The sequence below is a fragment of the Strigops habroptila genome, chromosome 21, assembly GCF_004027225.2.
Source record: "Strigops habroptila isolate Jane chromosome 21, bStrHab1.2.pri, whole genome shotgun sequence".
NCBI lineage: Eukaryota > Metazoa > Chordata > Aves > Psittaciformes > Psittacidae > Strigops > Strigops habroptila.
The window spans coordinates 566,318-586,324 of NC_044297.2; the positions used below are offsets into that span (position 1 = coordinate 566,318).

At 55.7% G+C, this 20,007-nt stretch overlaps 1 protein-coding gene across 8 annotated transcripts in view; it reads left to right on the plus strand.

Moving 5' to 3' along the window:
- Positions 1 to 1,027: 1,027 nt before the first annotated feature.
- KANSL3 (KAT8 regulatory NSL complex subunit 3) overlaps positions 1,028 to 20,007 on the plus strand; it is a 28,808-nt gene continuing 9,828 nt past the window's right edge. For 3 of the 8 annotated variants that reach the window (XM_030510042.1, XM_030510047.1, XM_030510046.1), the window contains exons 1-18: positions 1,028 to 1,360; positions 2,847 to 3,017; positions 4,133 to 4,223; positions 4,523 to 4,708; positions 4,825 to 4,956; positions 5,262 to 5,378; positions 6,333 to 6,434; positions 6,568 to 6,639; positions 8,101 to 8,175; positions 8,626 to 8,783; positions 9,405 to 9,468; positions 9,946 to 10,146; positions 11,028 to 11,175; positions 12,448 to 12,525; positions 15,920 to 16,111; positions 17,738 to 17,822; positions 18,831 to 18,985; positions 19,440 to 19,552. In XM_030510042.1, coding sequence (XP_030365902.1) covers positions 1,134 to 1,360; positions 2,847 to 3,017; positions 4,133 to 4,223; positions 4,523 to 4,708; positions 4,825 to 4,956; positions 5,262 to 5,378; positions 6,333 to 6,434; positions 6,568 to 6,639; positions 8,101 to 8,175; positions 8,626 to 8,783; positions 9,405 to 9,468; positions 9,946 to 10,146; positions 11,028 to 11,175; positions 12,448 to 12,525; positions 15,920 to 16,111; positions 17,738 to 17,822; positions 18,831 to 18,985; positions 19,440 to 19,552 — 2,367 coding nt within the window. In that variant the 5' untranslated portion in view covers positions 1,028 to 1,133. The remainder of the gene's footprint in view (positions 1,361 to 2,846; positions 3,018 to 4,132; positions 4,224 to 4,522; positions 4,709 to 4,824; positions 4,957 to 5,261; positions 5,379 to 6,332; positions 6,435 to 6,567; positions 6,640 to 8,100; positions 8,176 to 8,625; positions 8,784 to 9,404; positions 9,469 to 9,945; positions 10,147 to 11,027; positions 11,176 to 12,447; positions 12,526 to 15,919; positions 16,112 to 17,737; positions 17,823 to 18,830; positions 18,986 to 19,439; positions 19,553 to 20,007) is intronic. The other 5 variants (XM_030510045.1, XM_030510049.1, XM_030510044.2 and 2 more) reach the window with 3 other exon arrangements.

Consider the following 20,007-nt stretch of genomic DNA (forward strand, 5'->3'; position numbering starts at 1 on the left):
ATGTCCTTGTGTCCCCACATCCCTCTGTCACTGTATCCCCATGTCGTTGTATCCGTATATCCCCATTTCACTGTATCCCCATGTCTGTGTGCCCCTATGTCCCCATGTCCCTGCGCCTTTATATCCCCATGTCACTGCATCCCCATGTCCTTGAGTCCCTATGTCTTTATGTCCCTGTGTCCTTGTGTCTCCATGTCCCAATGTCTCCATGTCACTATATCCCCCTATCCCCATGTCACTGCATCCCCACGTTCATATGTCCTTAAATCCTTATGTCCCCACATCCTTATGTCCCCATACCCTGATGTCTTCATGTCACTGTATTCCCCTATCCCCATGTCACTGCATCTGCATGTCCACGTGTCCCTATGTCCTTGTGTCCCCACATCCCTCTGTCACTGTATCCCCATGTCGTTGTATCCATATATCCCCATTTCACTGTATCCCCATGTCTGTGTGTCCCCATGTCCCCGTGTCCCTGTATCCCCATGACCCTGTACCCATATATCCCCATTTCACTGTATTGCCATGTCTGTGTGTCCGTATGTCCTCATGTCCTTGTCTTTGTATCCCCACGTCACCGCATCCCCATGTCCCTGTGTCCCCATGTCCCCGTGTCCCCATGACCCTGTATCCATGTATCGCCATTTCACTGTATCTCCATGTCTGTGTGTCCCCATGTCCCTGTGTCCTTGTATCCCTATGACTCTGTATCCATATATCCCCATTTACCTGTATCCCCATGTCCTTGTGTCCCTATGTCCCCATATCCCTGTGTCCTCGTGTCCCCATATTCCAGTGCCTCCGTGTCACTCTATCCCCCTACCCCCAAGTCACTGCATCGCCATGTCCCTGTACCCCCATGTCCCCGTGCCCCCCCCCAACCGCACCCTCCGCTCCACGTTCCTCTCTCCGCACTTTGACCCCTCCCGCTCCGCTCCGCTCCGCTCGAATCCACTCTCCACCTTTTACCCTCCCCGCGCACGCGCAGGACCCCGGGGCGGGGCGGGGGGGCGTGCCCGCGCATGCGCAGCGGGCAGCGCGGGGTGTGTGTGTGGTGGTGCGGGGGGGACCTGTCGCGCCATGTCGCGGCGATAGCGGGGCCATGTCGCAGCACCGGCGGCGATAGCACCATGTCGCAGCGCGGGGGGGAGCGCGACCGCGAGCGGGAGCTGCAGTGGTCGGCGCGGAGGATGGGGACGTCGCTGCTGCTGCAGCTGTCGGCCCACGAGCGGGAGCTCGACCTCGTCTGCCTCGACCACAGCTACGCCAAGCCCTGGAGCGCGCACCCCGACGCCAGCGCCGCCCGTCCCACCCGCATGCTCTTCCTCACGCCGCGGCGGCAGCCCGGCGCCGCCCTGTGAGCCGCGGCCTGCGGGGCTGGGGGGGGATGTGGGGCTGAGGGGGGATGTGGGGGTTGAGAGGCCTCTGTGGGGCTGGGGGGGGATGTGGGGCTGAGGGGCCTGTGGGGCTGGGGGGGGATGTGGGGGCTGAGAGGCCTCTGTGGGGCTGAGGGGCCTATGGGGCTGAGAGGCCTCTGTGGGGCTGAGGGGCCTGTGGGGCTGGGGAGGGATGTGGGGGCTGAGAGGCCTGTGGGGCTGGGGGGGGATGTGGGGGCTGAGAGGCCTCTGTGGGGCTGAGAGGCCTCTATGGGGCTGAGGGGCTTGCAGGGGGATGTGGGACCTGTGGGGCTGATTGCCCTCTGTGAGACTGAGAGGCTTGGGTGGGAATGTGTGGTCTGTGGGGCTGAAGGGCTTGCGGGGGGATGTGGGCCCTGTGGGGCTGAGGGGCTTGTGAGGGGGTGCGGGGGCTGTGGGGCTGAGGGGCCTGCGGGGGGAGATGTGGGGCTGAGGGGCCTGTGGCTGGGTTGTGAGGCCTGTGGGGCTGAGGGGTCTAGGGGGCAGGCTGAGGGGGTTCTGTGGGGCTGAGGGGCCTGTGGGGCTAAGGGGGGTCTCGACGGGCCTGTGGGGCAGGTTCAGGGGGTTATATAGGGCTGAGAGGTTCCTGAGGGCCTGAAGGGGATCTTGAGGGGTTTGGGGGGATGAGGGCTCTGTCTAGGGGCTGGGAGGGCCCTCAGGGGCCTGTGTGGGGGCTGAGGGGTCTGTGGGGCAGGTTGGGGGGATCCTGTGGGGCTGAGTGGTCTCTGGGGGGTCCGGAGGGGGGTCCTGAGGAACGTGTGGGTCAGGTGGGGTGGGGCTCAGTGGGGCTGAGGCGCCTGTGTGCGTGCTGGGGTGTTCTTGAGGAGTCTATGAGGGGCAGTGGGGGCCTGTAGGACTGGGGCAAATCTTGTGGGGCCGGGGGGGGCCTGAGACGTCTGTGAGGGGGAAGTGTGGGGCTGAGGGTGTGTAAGGGGAGACTGTGGGGCAGGGGGGTATCCTGTGGGGTTGGGGGGCTGTGAGGGAAGAGTGTGGGGCTGGTGTGGTGGTGGTGGGACACTGTGGCTCTGGGGTCCATGGGGAGCGGGATGGGCTGTGGGGAGGGAAGTGTGGGGCTGAGTTGGGGGTCATTGGGGTGAGGAGTTGTGGCCTCGATAGTTTGTTTAGGGTCGAGATGTGGGGCTGGGCTCACGGGTGAGTTTGAGGTGAGGAGGGAGCTCAGGCTCATGGGATCCCAGCCTGGTTGGGGTCGAAGCGACCTCAAAGCTCCTCCAGCTCCAGCCCCTGCCACGGGCAGGGACACCTTCCACTGGAGCAGCTTGCTCCAAGCCCCATCCAGCCCCACTTGGAATGTCCCTGGCTCAGGGCTCTGTTTTGGGGATCAGGGAGCTGCCGGGGCTCAGAGCCCCAGGATCCGTGCTTCAGGAACCTCAGTGCTCCCGTCCTCTAAAGCATCCTTATTCCCGACAGCGAGGCCGACGTCCCCATCGACGTGGAGACGGTGACGCCAGTGGCCGTGCCGCTCTACGACAACCAGAAGGCGCGGAGCGTGATGAACGAGTGCGAGCGCCACGTCATGTTCGCGCGCACGGACGCTGATGCTCCTCCACCCCCCGACGACTGGGAAGAGCATGTCAACAGGTAGCTCGGTGCGAGCAGGGAAAGAGATCCGGGCACTGAGCAGCCACCACGTTGCTCCAAGCCCCTGTGTCCAACCTGGCCTTGAACACTGCCAGGGATGGGGCAGCCACAGCTTCTCTGGGCACCCTGTGCCAGCGCCTCAGCACCCTCACAGGGAACAACTTCTGCCTCATTTCCAACCTGAGCTTCCCCTGTTTCAGTTTGAACCCATCGCCCCTTGTCCTGTTGCTCCAGTCCCTGATGAAGGTCCCTCTCCAGCACCCTTGTAGCCCCCTTCAGACCCTGGAAGCTGCTCTGAGGTCTCCACGCAGCTTCTCTTCTCCAGCTGAACAGCCCCAATGTTCTCAGCCTGGCTCCATACGGGAGGTGCTCCAGCCTCTGATCATCCTCGTGGCCTCCTCTGGCCTCGCTCCAACAGCTCCATGTCCTTATGTTGGGGACACCAGCCCTGCACACGGTGCTGCAGGGGGGGTCTCCCCAGAGCGCAGCAGAGGGGCAGGATCCCCTCCCTGAGCTGCTGCTCACGCTCTGGGGGTGCAGCCCAGCACACGGGGGGGTTCTGGGCTCAAGCACACACTGAAGCCGGGTCATGGGGAGCTTCTCCTCTCCCAACACCCCAAGTCCTTCTCCTCAGGCTGCTCTGAATCACTTCTGCACCCAACCTGTAGCTGTGCCTGGGATTTCCTGACCCAGGGGCAGGACCTTGCCTTGGCCTTGTTGAGCTCCGTGGGGTTCACACAGTCCCTCCTCTCCAGTTCCCTCTGGATCCCATCCCTTCCCTCCAGCTTGTCAACCACACCACACAGCTCGGTGTCATCAGCATCCTGCTGAGGTTCTGTGTCCACATTCCTCAGTGCCTGCTGTGGAAGCTGCTGGATTTTATGGCAGAGGCTGTTGAACCTCTGTTAACAACCCTCCCTGGGGCTGGAGTCGACCCAATTCATGGTCTTCTTGCCATGACAAACAGTTGTCTGGGAGCACAACTCGCTTTGCCCATGGCTGTAGATCAGTTCTGGAGCACCCAATACCCGCCTGTGCTGCCTCTGCAGCAGCCTGCAGGACCTGGGTGTCTGGGTGTCACTGACCTGTGTCCCTCCCTCTGGTTTTCCCGACAGGACAGGGTGGACGATGGCCCAGAACAAGCTGTTCAATAAGATTCACAAGGCTCTGCAGTCTGACAGGCTGGCTCGCTTGGCTAATGAAGGGGTAAGGCTTTTCCTCCCTATTTCCCCTCCCAGCAGTGTGTGTGTTCCCATCAGCCCCGCTTTGCAAAGCCCAACTGAGTCAAAATGAGTAGTTGGGTCTTTGGGATGTGTAGTTGTAAGAAACAGGCAGCCCTGGGCTGCTTTGAGGGGTGATTTTGTCCTCCCTGTGACGATGTTGGTCTGTCTTTGCTGCCAAAACACTTTGGGCTGCCCAAACCACTCCTTTCCTGTGGTGTGGATGCACGTGGGATGCCTCGTTTTCCCCATGACTGTGTTTCTTTATGATTTCCTGGTTTTTAGGCTTGCAACGAGCCGGTCCTGAGGAGGATAGCAGTGGACAAATGCGCCCGGAGGGTCCGCCAGGCTCTGGCCAGTGTCAACTGGGACACCAAACTGATCCAGTGGCTGCACACAACGCTGGTGGAGACCCTGAGCTTGCCAGTGCTGGCTGCTTACCTGGATGCTCTGCAAACACTTAAAGGAAAGGTGATAAAGCAGCGCAAGGCTTTGCTGTCACTTACGTTCTCCCTGTATAAAGCTCATTAAAGGGAGCTGGTGGAGTTTTTATCCTTTTCCTCCTCTTTTCTGGCCCCTGGGTTCAGATCCCCACCCTGATCGACAGGATGCTGCTCTCCTCTACCACCAAGACAGGGGCAGCGGGTGCTGAGGCTCTGTCTCTGCTGCTGAAGAGACCTTGGGACCCAGCAGTGGGTGTCTTGTCACATAATAAACCAGTGAGTACCTCTTGGGCCTTGCAGGGTGGGTTTCACATCAGCTTTAGGCTTCCTGTCCCTTTTGCTGTCTTCTTTCTACCTCTTTCCTGCTTCCTGGGCTCTTTTCCTCCTGCTTTAGGCTTGCTCAGGGAGGGGGGCTCCTTGGACACATTTTCCCCCGTACTATCCTGAGGTAGCTTTGCCTGAGGAGAATGGGATGGATTAATGAGCTGTGAAGATCCCTGTGCTTTGTGTGCAGGCTGGGCAGCGAGGTCCCGGGCAGGGAACGTGCTGTCCCTGACACGTCTCTTTGTTGCACTTTGTAGAGCAAATTGCCTGGTTCCCCCCTCATCCTGATTGCTTCCTCTGGACCCTCCAACTCCATGTTCCCCACTTCCCGACGGCACCGGTTCTGGCAGTCGCAGCTTTCCTGCCTGGGAAAGGTTTGTATGGCTGGTTTTGGAAGGAGGGAAGTTCAAACAGGGCTGGGCTGCAACGGCTGAGCTTGCTTTTGTAAGCCTTTGGTGCACCAAAACACTTGGTTGTGCTGGAAGCAGAGGATGGTGTTTGCCACCTGCACTTGAGCCGCTGCACAGGGGATGTGCAGTGTTCAAGGCCAGGTTGGGCAGAGCCTTGGGTGACATGGTCTAGTGTGAAATGTCCCTGCCCATGGCAGGGGGTTGGAACTGGATGATCTCAAGGTCCTTTCCAACCCAATCCATTCTATGATTCTAAATTGCCCAAGTTCAATGCATTTGGGGTCTCTTGCTAATCAAAATCATCCATTTTCATTGAATCATCAACTGGTTTGGGTTGAAGGGAGCTTAAAGCTCCTCCAGTTCCAATCCCTGCCACGAGCGGGGACACCTTCCACTAGAGCAGGTTGCTCCAAGCCCCTGTGTCCAACCTGGCCTTGAACACTGCCAGGGATGGGGCAGCCACAGCTTCTCTGGGCACCCTGTGCCAGCGCCTCAGCACCCTCACAGGGAAGAAAAGGTGAATTATCTTCTTGATAATCCTCATCCATTCAGATTGTCTTGCAACTGTTGCTAAGGATTGAGGAGTCTCCAGTAGGAAGAGGTTGGAGGAGACTGTAGGTCACCTTAGTCCTCTGCCTGGATACAGGATGCTCTTAATCAGTGTGGCAGATGTACTGGGTGTATCAGAGCCAGGTCAATGGCAGAGGTTGTCTCTGGGGGGAATTCTCCATTTCCTCTGTTTTTAGGGGGATTCTTCTTTAGGGGGATTCACTTTCCATGGAAATGAATTCCAGGGGAAAGAAGGAGCGAGAAGCACAAGTTCATGCACAAATGTGGTTCCAGCCTGTGCTAGTTGTTGTCAGTGCTCATCCCCAGCAGAGCCATGGTTCGTTCTTGACCTTCCCTTTCACCCCCCAGGTGATTCCCATCACCACCCATCTGCTGAACAACGGCAGTGGGGTGGGGGTGCTGCAGTGTCTCGAGCACATGATCGGGGCTGTGAGGGGCAAAGTGGCCGAGGTGAGTCAAGCAACAAGCTTCTGCTGCTCCCATCGCACTGCTCACCTTGCTGGAGGTGGTGTCCCACCCCAGTGCATCGTCCCGTTGTCTGTCCCTCTTCTCCATCCATGTCTTCTTGTTCTTTCCCCCATAGATTCACAGCCACTTCTCTCACAAGCCCATCATCCTGATCGGGTGGAACACCGGTGCCTTGGTGGCCTGTCACGTAAGTACCTGATTCCTTCACATCCTCCCACTTGACAGCTTCAATTCAGAGTTAGGTTTGAGTTGCTGCTGGTTTAAGGCTCTTGAAGAGGGGTTGTTCTTGTGCCTTTTCTCTTTCCAAGGCCTGGCTTTGAGACAGATGTCCTTTCTAGTCGTGGGGGCATAAGCAATTCCATAGAATCCCAGGTTGTTCATGGATCATTTGGTCCAACCTTTCTAGGCAAAACATGACCTAGACTAGATGTCCCAGGACCCTGTCCAGCCAAACCTTGAATGTCCAATGTTGGGGAGTCCACCACTTCCCTGGGGAGGTTATTCCAATGGCTGGTTGTTCTCATGTGAACAGTTTTCCTCTTGTGTCCAACTGGAATCTCCCCAGGAGTAACTTCTACACATTACCCCTTGTCTTATCCAGGTGAGTCTTTGTCAAAAGGGAGTCTTCAGCTTCTTTGTAGCTACCCTTCAAGTACTGGAACATGGGGATAAGGTCTCCCCTGAGCCTCCTCATTTCAAGGCTGAACAGTCCCAGCTCTCTCAGCCTTTCCTCACATGCTGCTCTGTCCTTGGATCATCTTTGTTGCTCTTCTCTGGACCCTCTCCAGCCTGTCCACAGCTTTTTTGCATAGCAGGAACCAAAACTGAACCCAGTATTCCAGGGGTGGCCTGACGAGTGGGACCATGACATCTTCATCAGAGAATTCCAGGCTGGTTTGGGTTGGAGGGACCTTAAAGATTGTCTCATTTCAACCCCCTGCCACGGGCAGGGACACCTTCCACTAGAGCAGGTTGCTCCAAGCCCCTGTGTCCAACCTGGCCTTGAACACTGCCAGGGATGGGGCAGCCACAGCTTCTCTGGGCACCCTGTGCCAGCGCCTCAGCACCCTCACAGGGAACAACTTCTGCCTTATCTGGAAGATCTTACATTTGTCCTTGTTGAACTTCATCAGGTTCTCAGCCCGTTCTTCCAGGTCATTCTGCAGGGCGGCTCTCCCAAAGTGTCCGCTGCCCCAGTCAGTTTGGTGTCACTGGCACATTTCATCTGTGTCCAGCTCTGGGGCAGCAGCACCAGAGGGACGTGGAGCTGCTGGAGCGAGGCCAGAGGAGGCCCCGGAGCTGCTGCGAGGGCTGGAGCAGCTCTGCTCTGGAGCCAGGCTGAGAGAGCTGGGCTGGGGCAGCCTGGAGAAGAGAAGGCTCCTGAAGGGGACACCTTAGAGCAGCTCCAGCGCCTAAAGGGGCTTCAGGAAACCTGGAGAGGGGCTTTGGACAAGGGCCTGGAGGGATTTTACCACATATAATTAGTCTTTTGATCCATTCCATGTTTTTTGCTCCCACTCTTTTAACCCAGCAAAGCCAGGCCTAAGTATGGAAGATGTTTCTGTGCCCGGCAGGACCTGGCAGAGCTGTGTTTGCACCCTGGATGCACTCAACTGTTGGGATGCTGACTCTGGCTTTCTCCCTCCAGGTTTCAGTGATGGAGTATGTCACTGCAGTTGTGTGCCTTGGATTCCCCCTTCTCACCGTGGATGGCCCCAGAGGGGTAAGGACCAAAGGGACATGGAGCCATTTAACAGCAGCAGTGGGTGTGAGGGGTCCTGTGCTGGGTTGTCTCTGCTGTTACATGGGTTTGCTCCTTCCTGGGGGCTTATCTGTGGGGTCACTTGTTCACTGTGGCCTTTGGCACCGGAGAGGACAGCTTGGGTTGATTCATTTGGAGCCCAAATTGCTCCTTTAGTAACTGACCAGTGTGTGATGGGGTTGGGAATGTTGGGGTGAGCTACTGAAACGGCTGATTCTGAGGGCAGTTGGAATCTCTATCAAAGGCATTTGCTGGAGCACAGTGCAGCTCTGGAGCAGTTTCCTTTGGGATTGGTCTGGCTGTGGAAATCCCACTGGGAAGCTTCACTGTTGGTGGTTCTTCAGCCTTATCCCAGCTTTGTTCCAAAGACTGGATTGGTCCTTGTGCATTACAGTTCCTTTGCTCTTGCAGGATGTTGATGACCCCCTCCTGGAGATGAAGACCCCTGTCCTCTTTGTGATCGGGCAGAATTCCCTGCAGTGCAACATGGAAGCCATGGAAGATTTCCGGGAGAAGATACGAGCTGATAACAGCATGGTGGTGGTGGGAGGAGCAGATGACAACCTCAGGTAACGCTCTGCCAGATGGATCCTCTCTTCCCAGGAACACTGGGGAACATCTCAGCATCCTGTGCACAAATAAACCCCCAGACTGGGTACTGAAACTAGATGGGAACTGCAGAGACATGCTCCATCAGGATCAGCTTTGTTATTCCAAACCTGGAAGGTTGGAGAGAGGGATGTTTTCCTATGATACATCTGTATCATTTCTCCCAGTACAGATGCAGGGTACAGCATGGGGTGACACCAGAGCAAGTATTTGCTCTTTCGTGCCATCCCTGCCTCTGGAATATGTGGCTTTTGGAGGCTGTGCACAGAACTGGGGTAAGGGAGGCTATCAGAGCCATGCAGGAGGCAAGAGGCTTTTAAGGTTTCAGGAAATGTGTGTGTTTGGGATAACTGCACCAAAACCCTGAGCAAGGAGGGAGAATGGAGTTGGCCTGAGGCTGGAGCTGCAGCCAGCAGCACGGACAAGGGTTTGGAGCATCATAGAAGTCTATAGTGGGGATAACCAGTGAAGAAGAGGAAAGGAAGGAATGTGGAACTCTGATAGTGGGACTGAAGACGTGCTGCTGTGAGTGTGAAAGTGGAAAACCCAACGTGTCGACTTCCATCTGGTTTATTTAACAGGATAAGCAAAGCCAAAAAGAAGTCAGAAGGCCTCACCCAGAGCATGGTGGACCGGTGCATCCAGGTAACCACAGAAATCCTCCTTTCACACCTCTTATCTCTAAAACAACCCTGTGCTGAAATGTCTCAGTGAGCACAAGTTATAACCTCACTGCCAGGCTTGCTTGGGTTGAAGGGAGTTATCCCATGGGTGGGATTTTGAAGTGTCTCTCTCCTTTCAGGAGGAGAAACATGAGCTTCCTGGTGCTGCACCTTAAATAAAGAGCAGGTTTCAGGGTCTTCCAGCACCTCTGCCTGGGGAAGGAAGCAGGAGCATTGGAGAAACCATCCTGTTTCTCTCCCATGTAACAGAAATCAGTGGAGTATGAGCTTAAATGAGAAGCCAGGGTCTGTCTGTAAGGTTTTAGGGCTTATTTCTGTGGAATGTTAAACTGGGAGAGCCTTGTCCTGTTGGGAATCTTTTGTTCTCTTAGTTTCAAGCTGTGAAGATGAGTTGTTCAGACCCCTGCACACCACTTACTCTGTGTTTCACCTTTCCAAGGATGAAATAGCTGACTTCTTGACTGGAGTCCTCACCCGAGCAGAGAGCCACTCGGGCTCTGATCCCCGGGACCTGGATGCGGAGAAGAAGAAGAAGCCCCGAGACTCGACCAGGAGGGATCTGTCCTTTGACCTGCCAGAAAGGAGCAGCAGACCTGCCTCCCCAGCAGCCAAAGTGCCTGCTTCACCTTCAGGCTCAGAGGTGGGGGCTCGCTCTGGGGTGCTTTGAGCTGGGGAAGGCTGAGCTTGTGTAAAGAGATGATTTTGTGTCAGAGAAATAGCATCGAATCCCAGCCTGGTTTGGGTTGGAGGAACCTTAAAGATTGTCTCATTTCAACCCCCTGCCACGGGCAGGGACACCTTCCACTAGAGCAGGTTGCTCCAAGCCCCTGTGTCCAACCTGGCCTTGAACACTGCCAGGGATGGGGCAGCCACAGCTTCTCTGGGCACCCTGTGCCAGCGCCTCAGCACCCTCACAGGGAAGAGCTTCTGCCTCAGAGCTCATCTCAATCTCCCCTCTGGCAGGTTAAAGCCATTCCCCTTGTCCTGTCCCTACAGGCCCTTGTCCAAAGCCCCTCTCCAGGTTTCCTGGAGCCCCTTTAGGCACTGGAGCTGCTCTAAGGTCTCCCCTTCAGGAGCCTTCTCTTCTCCAGGCTGCCCCAGCCCAGCTCTCTCAGCCTGGCTCCAGAGCAGAGCTGCTCCAGCCCTCGCAGCAGCTCCGGGGCCTCCTCTGGCCTCGCTCCAGCAGCTCCACGTCCCTCTGGTGCTGCTGCCCCAGAGCTGGGTCAGGACTGCAGGGGGGGTCTCCCCAGAGCGCAGCAGAGGGGCAGGATCCCCTCCCTGAGCTGTTGCTCCCGCTCTGGGGGTGCAGCCCAGCACACGGGGGGGTTCTGGGCTCAAGCACACACTGAAGCCGGGTCATGGGGAGCTTTTTGTCTATCAGTGTGTTGGAAGAGGGAGGTGAGAGGTACCTGAGGTGGTGCAAAAAGATCTGCTCCATGGAAAGGTTGTGCTGCTGCACTCAGGGTTCCAACTGCTCCTAAGGGGAACGGGGGGTAAGATGTGTTCCTTCTCTTCGAGCAGGACTTGTCCAGCAGCCCCACTTCAAGCCCCAAGACCAAAGTGGCCGCCGTGTCCTCCCTGCAGAAGCCCAGCCAGATCGGCCCCACGCAGCTGCTGAAGAGGCACGTGCCGAGGCCGGACACTGTCCTCGCACACAAGCAGGCCCAAGGTAATGCCCTGCAGCTTCCCCCCCCTTCTCCCTCTCAGCAGCCTGAATTTGGGTCTTTCTCTGTCGTGATGTGTGTAGATGCTTGTCTTCTGAGTCCTCTCGTGAATTCCAAGCTCCCTGTGGCAGCTTTCCCTGCAGCTCGGTCCCTGTCACTGTCATCTGATGGCAGCAGCCTGTGGAGGGTTGAAATTAGGTTGTAACTAGTGTTTTGGCTAAAGGGTTTTCATTTCCTCTGGCTGACCAAGTCAGCACGTAGCCACACTCTTAATTCTTCAAGTGTGAGCCCCTTGAGTTGGTGTCTCATCCTTGAAGGCTGCTTGGGAGGGAGAATAAAGGTGTTCAGGAGATGATCGGGGTGAATTGTGACTGGAACAGAGGGGGTTGAGTAACTGCAGAGACATCTTGCATCAAATGGCAGTGCAGAACCTGCTCAGAGTAAGAACCCAGCTTCAGCCACGGGGGGGTTTGTCCTGTTAGATGCTCATAACAAACCTTACACTGCAGCTTCAGCCCAGTGGTGAGCACTGAATGCAGGTGGTGGTGGTGATGATCCCTTGTGGTGAACCTCAGCAGCACCTGGGGAGTAGTTCTCCATCCTCCCTTCTCTCCTTATTTCTTTGCTCAAGACAGACCTGAACGGGCTGATTGTTGTCTCCTGCAGCAGTGTCACCCTCCACACTCCCTAAAGTCTTTCTCTGCCTCCAGGGGGAAGTTGAACCTTGGATCTCTCTTAATTTCTGAGACCACACATGAAAAGAACCTATTTCTTTGTAGTTGTAGCTGAGGAGGTTTCTAGCACACGGGAGGAGGGGCTGTGCAGTGGGATGTGTTGTGACTGCCTTGTTTTGCCAGCAGCCCTGGGGCAGGGTGGCCTCTGGCCTGTGTTTGGTGCCTGTAGCTGATCAGGAAGGTGCTGGTGTCTTCTTGGTGCCACTGCTTGGCCAAGCTAACTGTGCCTCTCACAGCCAAGCCTGCTGGCATTCCTGGGGGCTGGACCTTTTCCTGGTGGCTGTGGGGCTGGAGAGGGCTCCTGCTGGTGGGATGTGCTCTCTGTGAAAGCTGGGATGGAGCCACTTCTAGTGTGGGATGTGCTGCACTGCTGGCTGGAGCAGGAGGCTGGAGTGTGTGTGTTGAGCCCTGTGGCTGGCTGAGCCGTGTCTGGAGCTCTCTGCCTGCTCCAGGTCTCTGTGTGGGTCCCAGTGGTGTCCCTGGAGCTGCCTGTCCTCCCCAGAGCCGGGCTGTGATACTGTAATTCTCTCTGATTCATTTCAGCTCAGTTTGCTGCTTTTCTGAAACAAAACATGCTGGTGAGGAAAGCTCTTCCTCCTGGCACCTCTTCATGTCTCTTTGGTGAGTATCTCCTCACTTCTTCCTGTCTCTTTCTCTGTTTCCCTCCTTCTCTCTGTCTCTGCTGCCTTCTTTCATCCTCTTCCTCTCCCCTTGCACTGGTTTGGGGATGTGGCCCAGCGTGTCCCCTTGTCCCCCTGCTTTTTGCTTTCTCACTGCTGTATTTGAAGCTAAAGCTGATGGCTCCCTGCTACCGAGAGCGTTAACTTCCCCTGAGCTCTTCCCCTCTCCCAGTAGGTACACGGAGCTGTGGAGGCTGGCAGCTGGTTTGCTCTGGTGGACCAAAGCTTTGTGACTGATGTGGTGGCGTTTGTGGCTGTGAATTTATCCCTCTCCTGTGCTGGGGTTCAGGGGGGATGTGAACAGCAGCCTGGGAGACCATGTGTGGTGGTGGTGGAGCATCCCAAACACATGGGAGCAGAAACAAGGGAGTGCCAAGTGACATGGAAGGGGCAGATGTGGACATGTGGAGCAGTGGGTTTTGTCCAGAGCAAGCTAGAGAAGAGCAGAGAGAGGTCAGGGAGAGGGATGGCTTTGGGAAGACGATGGTGTGGTGGGACAGGGATGCTCTCTGGACCAGGAGACGTGGAGTCTTTAGTCCTGTGGTATCTTGTGTTGGGTGCTGGAGCACACAGAGGGGGGGGGGTGTGTGTGTGTGTGTTGCTCTGAGGGTTGGGGATCAACGGGTGGGATCCACAGCACATTTAAAGAGATGTTTTGCCATCCTGAATGGCAGCGACTGTGTGGATCTGGGATTAGGAGAGGAGGAGGAGGTGAAATCCAAGGCTCCTGGGGGACTGTGGTGTCATCATGTGAGCTGTTGGTGTCAGTTCTCCTTTTGGGTGACCCCGGGGTGCTGAGACCATTGATGTGGGTGAGAACTGGCCTCTCTCCATAGCCCACTACTGGTGCTTTCAACCTGATGAGGCCAACCACGGGTGCAGAGAAGTTGGTGGTACTTTGGCACGTGGTGTGGAGACTCCAAAGATACAGGCTCCTTGAGCACACCCCAGATAGGCCAAACTGCACATGTACAACTGTGGCAACAGCTCCTGAGGCAAGTATTGGCTGGGCTGGTTGTTTTAAAGGTTTCTTTCTCCCTTGAGCCTGGTTTTGTGCCCTCTCCTGTGTGATGAGGTTAACCTGGGAGCACACACAGAGCCCTGGCTTATCCTGAGTGCTCCCACCCAGCATCTGCTGGGAAGAGGAACCACACTGGATGTGCCTCTGCTGGTGGCGATGTGTGCAGAGGCTGGCCCCAGCCTGGCCTCTGTTTTGGTGGCATCAAAAGCAAGATTAAGATCTCTGGCCTTGTTACTACATTGGCTTGGACGAGTGCGATGTGAGGTAGGAACTGGGGCACACAGCTTTGGGAAGGGGATGGTTGGGCACATTCAAGGCCAGGTTGGACACAGGGGCTTGGAGCAACCTGGTCTAGTGTGAGGTGTCCCTGCCTGTGGCAGGGGGTTGGAACTGATGATCTTCAGGTCCTTTCCAACACAAACCATTCTATAACTCTCTGCTCCTTCTGAACACGCAGCCCCAGTGCGAGCAGAAGTGGGCTCCTCTCTCCTGCAGTGGGGACACAGAGGGACGTTGGGTCACTGCTTGCTTTGAGGGGCACCTGATGCCTCTGCCTGTGCATGTGCCGTTTCACTGTCCCGCTTGGCTGGTGGCACTTTGGGGGGTGGCTTTGGTGCCTGTGGGCTGTGCACGCCTGAGGAGGTCTCTCTGGATGGTGATTTGGACCATGCATGTTTGCAGGAGGGTGGGAGGCACAGGAGTGTTGGGCTGGGTCAGCCTGGAGAAGAGAAGGTGGAGACCTTAGAGCAGCTCCAGTGCCTAAAGGGGCTCCAGGAAACCTGGAGAGGGGCTTTGGACAAGGGATGAAGGGACAGGACAAGAGGAATGGCTTTAACCTGCCAGAGGGGAGATTGAGATGAGCTCTGAGGCAGAAGTTCTTCCCTGTGAGGGTGCTGAGGCGCTGGCACAGGGTGCCCAGAGAAGCTGTGGCTGCCCCAACCCTGGCAGTGTTCAAGGCCAGGTTGGACACAGGGGCTTGGAGCAACCTGCTCTAGTGGAAGGTGTCCCTGCCCGTGGCAGGGGTTGGAGCTGGATGAGCTTTAAGGTCCCTTCCAACCAAACCACTCTGTGATTCTATGAAGTGTGGCCATGGAGATCAGGACACCAACCTTGGTGCTTACCCTGGTGAGATGAGTGGCCCCAGAATGCTTGGAGTTACCCGACATTTAGGGGTTTGGCCACAGTCTTGTCCTACACTCACAGCTCAGAGGTATATGGGTGGTACATAGGGAGGCTATAAATACACATATATATACACATGCACATCTATATTGATTGTATGTAATGTATCCACATTTATCTATGTATAAATGAAAAGGTATGTGCATCTTGGCCCCTGGGCTGTTGAATACGCAGCTTGGACACCCAGGACCATCTGGAACAAGGGACTTAGCTGGCCCAGCAGTGGTCTGCAGGAGCTCTGCATGGAGAGAGCTGGATGATCCTACACCAGTGGTGGGGAAGACCCCTGGAGAGTGGATGGGCAGGATGTGGCAGCTCTTGACTGTGTTTTGTTCCTGGGCTGCCCAGAGGTGCTTGTCATGGGTCCTCTCTGCTTTTTTTGGGTAGCCCTGGCCCTGGCAAGCTCATGCTTTAGGCAAGATGTGACGGGTCAAGGACACGACAGCAGAAGAAGCCATTGATGTGGAAGACAAATCCCAGCTTGTGGTTTTCTCCCCTTAGTCCCAAGCAGTGCAGGGTACTGGGGGCTTGGCTTTGCTGCAGCACCTCCTGTTGCTTTGCTCAGTGCCTTTAAAACCCCAGTGCTTCAGCCCAGCTCCTGGAGGGCCAGCGAGGAGCACTGGAGGGGATGTGCTGCATGACAGGCAGGCAGATACCTTCGCTGCTGTGTCAGGAGCAGGCTGAGCTCTAATCCAGCATTGGCAGCACCAGCTCTGTGAGCCTCTGCACCTTCATCCCCTCGCCTGGAAATTAGGGATGTTGGAGGGGTCTGATGCCAGGATTCATTATGAAATGAGAAGGGTTTATGTGTGGAGATGTGGTATCACCATAGGCATCCGTTTTCCTTCCATCACAGCAGGCTTTAGATGCTGTGATATGCTTTATATGCTTAGCCTGTGAGTAGCTTAAGTGAAGTCCTGGCCCTAAAGCAGCAGCTTAGGGCGTGTGGAAGATGAAGTAGATGGTGAAAAGGAGAAGTGTGGGCTCCTGGTGCATGGGAGATGGGCAAGGCTGGCATGGAGGGAGCTCTGGAAGCGTGCATGGGCATGTGTCCCTTCTCCACACCTCGGAGCAGCGCTGACCTCGAGGCACCGGCCACTACTTTTCAAACAGCTCCTTCTGTGTCCCCTAGTTCCAGTGTCCTCAGAGCACTCGGAAGGGGCTGACAAAGATGATGTGCGTGTGCAGCTGAAGAGGCACCAGACCCCCAGCCCGACCCAGTGCACCAAATCCTCCAAACGAGCCAAAATCAAGGTGACCATTGTGTCTCACGGCGACGCTGCTGGCGTGGGGAACGGAGCAGCCCTCAGCACCCAGGCAGAAAGTGAGTTGTGATTGTACAGCTGCTTCTGAACCAGAGAGTGGGCTCGGTGCTGGGGCCCGGCGTGGGGAGGGAGCTCTGAGGTTTGCCATTGCTCGGAGCTTTGCAGGAGTCAGCTGCACAAACCAGGCTGAGGCTCAAGGTGTGAGCGCTGTGGGGAGAGCTGGGGCAGCGTGGGGGCTCACAGCACGGAGGAGCTTGGCAGGAGCCCCTCTTTTCCATAGCACGCACCAGTGAAACGCTCCCCTACAGCCAAGGGGAGCTTGGCTCCTTCCTCCGAGGCCTTGAGCGCTCCTGGAAGCAGGATGGTCCTGGTGGACCCCTTGCTCCGAGCAGGTCGTGTGCACCTCCAGTTCTGCTCCTGCACGAAGCTCTCACCCGGATCGTGTTCCTGCTTTAGGGATGATGATGATGATGATGTCCCTTCCTCTAGAAGACCTTTGTGTGTCCAGACTTCAGGATGCAGCCGAATGTCCCGCTCTGCTCATCCCCTTTGGCCCTTGAGTCTGGCACAATAGACGCTTGATACACACACAGAGAAATTCCAGCTCCTCTCCTGCCCCTGTGGCTGGGAAAACCCACCTTGCAGAGGCCCTGCAGTGCAAGAAGAGGTGATGTGCTCGGTCTTCTTCCCCTTGAGCCTTCGCAAGGGAGGCTGAAAGCTTTAGCTGCTGTCACCCTTGAACTGGAGGATGTTGCCTTGGCGCTGGCACGTACATCTTCCTCACGTCTATGTCTTCCTCACGTTGGAGCGCAGAGCCCCAGATGTGTGCAGCAGTTCTCTTTGTCAGTGTTAGCTCAGCACAGGGCAGGATGGAAAGGTCACGTCTCCGTTCTGGGAGGAAATCAGAGGGTTTCAAAGCTGAGAGAGAATTCTGCTCCCTTGGAAGCATCTCTTGGTTCCTTCAGCAGTCCTTTTGAACTGTGAAATAGGATTAACCACCACACATCCTTCTTGAAGGTCCCAGTTTCTCTCTTGGCAGCTTTGCAAATCTCTGCTTTCTGGAATCTTCTCATTTTAATTTTCCAAACTTTACTTCTTTCCACAGAAAGGAAATGAATTGCAGAAGTAAAACATGAACCAAAGCAAGAATTCCCTTTAAACCGTGCGTGTGAGCAGAGGAATGCACCAGACAAACTCAGTTGTATCCCTCAAATGCTGCAATAAACAGATCTCGTGACTCGTCGCATGCCTGTGTATTTTGTAAAGTGGCTCTAAAGAATGGGGACAAAACTCCATCACTAGTGACCAGCCAGATCCAAACTGCTGCGTTGAGGTGGTAGATCCGTGCTGTGATGGATTAGGAGGAGGGGATGAAGTGGAGATAACATTTAGGAGAGAGATTTGGTGCTGAGGGTGTGAGATTTCCCTGCTTTAGAGATCTTTGAAGCTGATTCCTTCCATTTTGTCCCTTGTAACACTTCCACAATGGCAACTTTCTGGTTTTTAGCCACAGCTCTGTTGGATGCTCCCCATCTCCAGTAGCTGGAGCGTGTCTGCAGCAGAGCTTTCCTTCAGGAGATGCTTTGTGGGCAGGATGAGCCTGTGGGGAGCTGTGTGAGAGATGGGGCATCCCTAAAGACTCCTGGAGGAGAGAAAGGGCCATTCCTTCTTCTGTTCTCTTGCAGTGGTCGCTGGGAAGCCGGTCCCCGTGGCTGTTGGCCAGGCTGTGCCGGGCGTGAAGGAGCTCTCAGGACTGCTCACCACCCCCAAGTGAGTGCCCTTGGGTTTTGGGGAGAGGCTGCTGCTGGGAGGCACCACAACGGGGTGGTTTCTGCATGTGGATGTGGAGCTTGCTGGGGTGTGGCTCATGACTGGAGTTTTGGGAGGAGCAGGAGACTCCTGAGCTCCTGAAAACACGCTGTCAACCAGCAGCTGAGTTGGAGAATGGCAGAAACGGGCAGGAGGAGAAGGGGTTGTGGCTGTTGGGTTATATTTGTAGACGGTTTCCCAAATCCATCTCTGCCTTTGGAATGACTGTGGTGTCTTTGCCAGAAATGTGGTGTTTAGTCCTTCCCTTCATTCCCTCTGACAGCCAAGCTTGCTTTTCCACAGGTAGGTGAAAGAATCATGGAATGGTTTGGGTTGGAAAGGGCCTTAAAGCTCATCCAGTTCCAACCCCTGCCATGGGCAGGGACACCTTCCACTAGAGCAGGTTGCTCCAAGCTCGTGTCCAACCTGGCCTTGAACACTGCCAGGGATGGGGCAGCCACAACTCCCTTGGGCAACCTGAAGAAGCCTCGATATTGGCTCATGATTAACTGGCCAGAGGGATGGATTTATACTGGGGAATGAACCTGATGTTGACATCTCACAGCAGTGTTTTCCCTTTTAAATCAATCCAAGCTTTAACTGGACTCTGATGTGGGAAGGGAGAGGAAGAAGAGCTGTTTCCAAATAGGAAGTGGGTTTTAAACAGGAGAAGTGTCACTGCAGGGTAGATTCCTCTTGAGTAGGGTGGCAGAGCCCTTGCAGCATGGAGGTAGGTGCAGACATGGAACAAGCTCACTTCCAACTTGGAAATACACTTCTGCTGGAGGTGCTCCTTGTTCTACCTGCTGTGGTGGGCACAGGGAAACACCTCCTGCTTTGGGTTTTTGTAGCTCATTTGGTAATCTTGTGCTTCCAGGAGTCCTGCTGGGTTGCTTTAGGCTGGTGACAGTCGCTGTCAGAGGCAGCTCACGTTGCTAACCAGAGTCTTCTCTTCTGCTTGCTCCATAGGCTGAGTTCAGCAGCAGAAACCTCCTCCACGAGCCCTGCTCCATCCTCTGGGATCCCCAGCAGCACGACACCCAGCGCTTTCCATGCCCTGCAGAGCAGGCTGGTGGCCAGCAGCACCCACTGCATACAGGCCCAGCCGGCCAGTACCCTCCAAGGTACCTGCCTCTCTCCATGTCTCTTGTGAATGTAAAAGGTAAACCAGGTTCAAAATGGGTTGGTGGATCCTTTCTTGCACTCCCTGGTTGCTTTGGGTTTGGCTGAGGCAGCGTTTGAGGTGCTTTGCTACTGCAGAGCCTGCAGGCATCCCATGGGATGCATCGAGTGAGGCTGGAGGTGCAGTAGGTGACCTGTTAATTGTGTCTCTTCTATGTCATGATGCTTTGAGACACCAAACCCGGCCTCCTCTTGCTCCCAGGTCTCACATCTAACCTCACTGGGGTTGGACTGTGCGTGTAGAGTGGCTGGGAGGATCCCAACCTCGAGGCAGGCTGCTTGGGATGCTCCTCTTTAAGGACCAGCTTTGCAGTTTCCTGCCATACAGCACAGCTGGAATTCCATCCCACTGCTGAACTCTCCAAGCCTGATGTTGTTCTTTACACTTGTTTTTAGGAGCAGCATCTGCCAGCAGCCTCCTGCAAGGGCTGAGCTTCAGCCTGCAGGACATTGGGACCAAGTCATCTCCCCTTCCAGCCAGCGTGGCTGCTGCTGGGCAGCCCGTGCAGGTACGCAGCCTCCAGACAGCAGAGATCCCATGCTGGAGGGGAGCCCTGAGCAGGGTAAAGGAGTCAAAGGGGAACCCTCCTAGGCCCTGTTTGCTTCAGAACTAGAAGGGATGAAGGATGGTAGGTGTGAACTGCAGCTGAAATGATGCATCCAAGCCCCGGCAGCCTGCAAACGTGGGCTAAGGGTTCCCATAATGAGGTCTGGGAAGCAGGGCTGGAGGAGTTTGTTTCACCTAGAAATGGTGGGAAGGAGATGGAGAATGAACTGGGAGGGATCAGTAATCCTTCTCCTCCTTGTTCTAATGGGGAAAGACATGGCTGTGATGTCTGAGGCAACTTCAGTTGGAGACAAGCCCATTCAGCATGTGGGGGCTTCCTCAGAACAGGAGCCAGTTTCTCCCAGTCACAGCTTCAAGCTGAAACAAGGATGTGTAGACTGGAAGGGACGAGCTCAC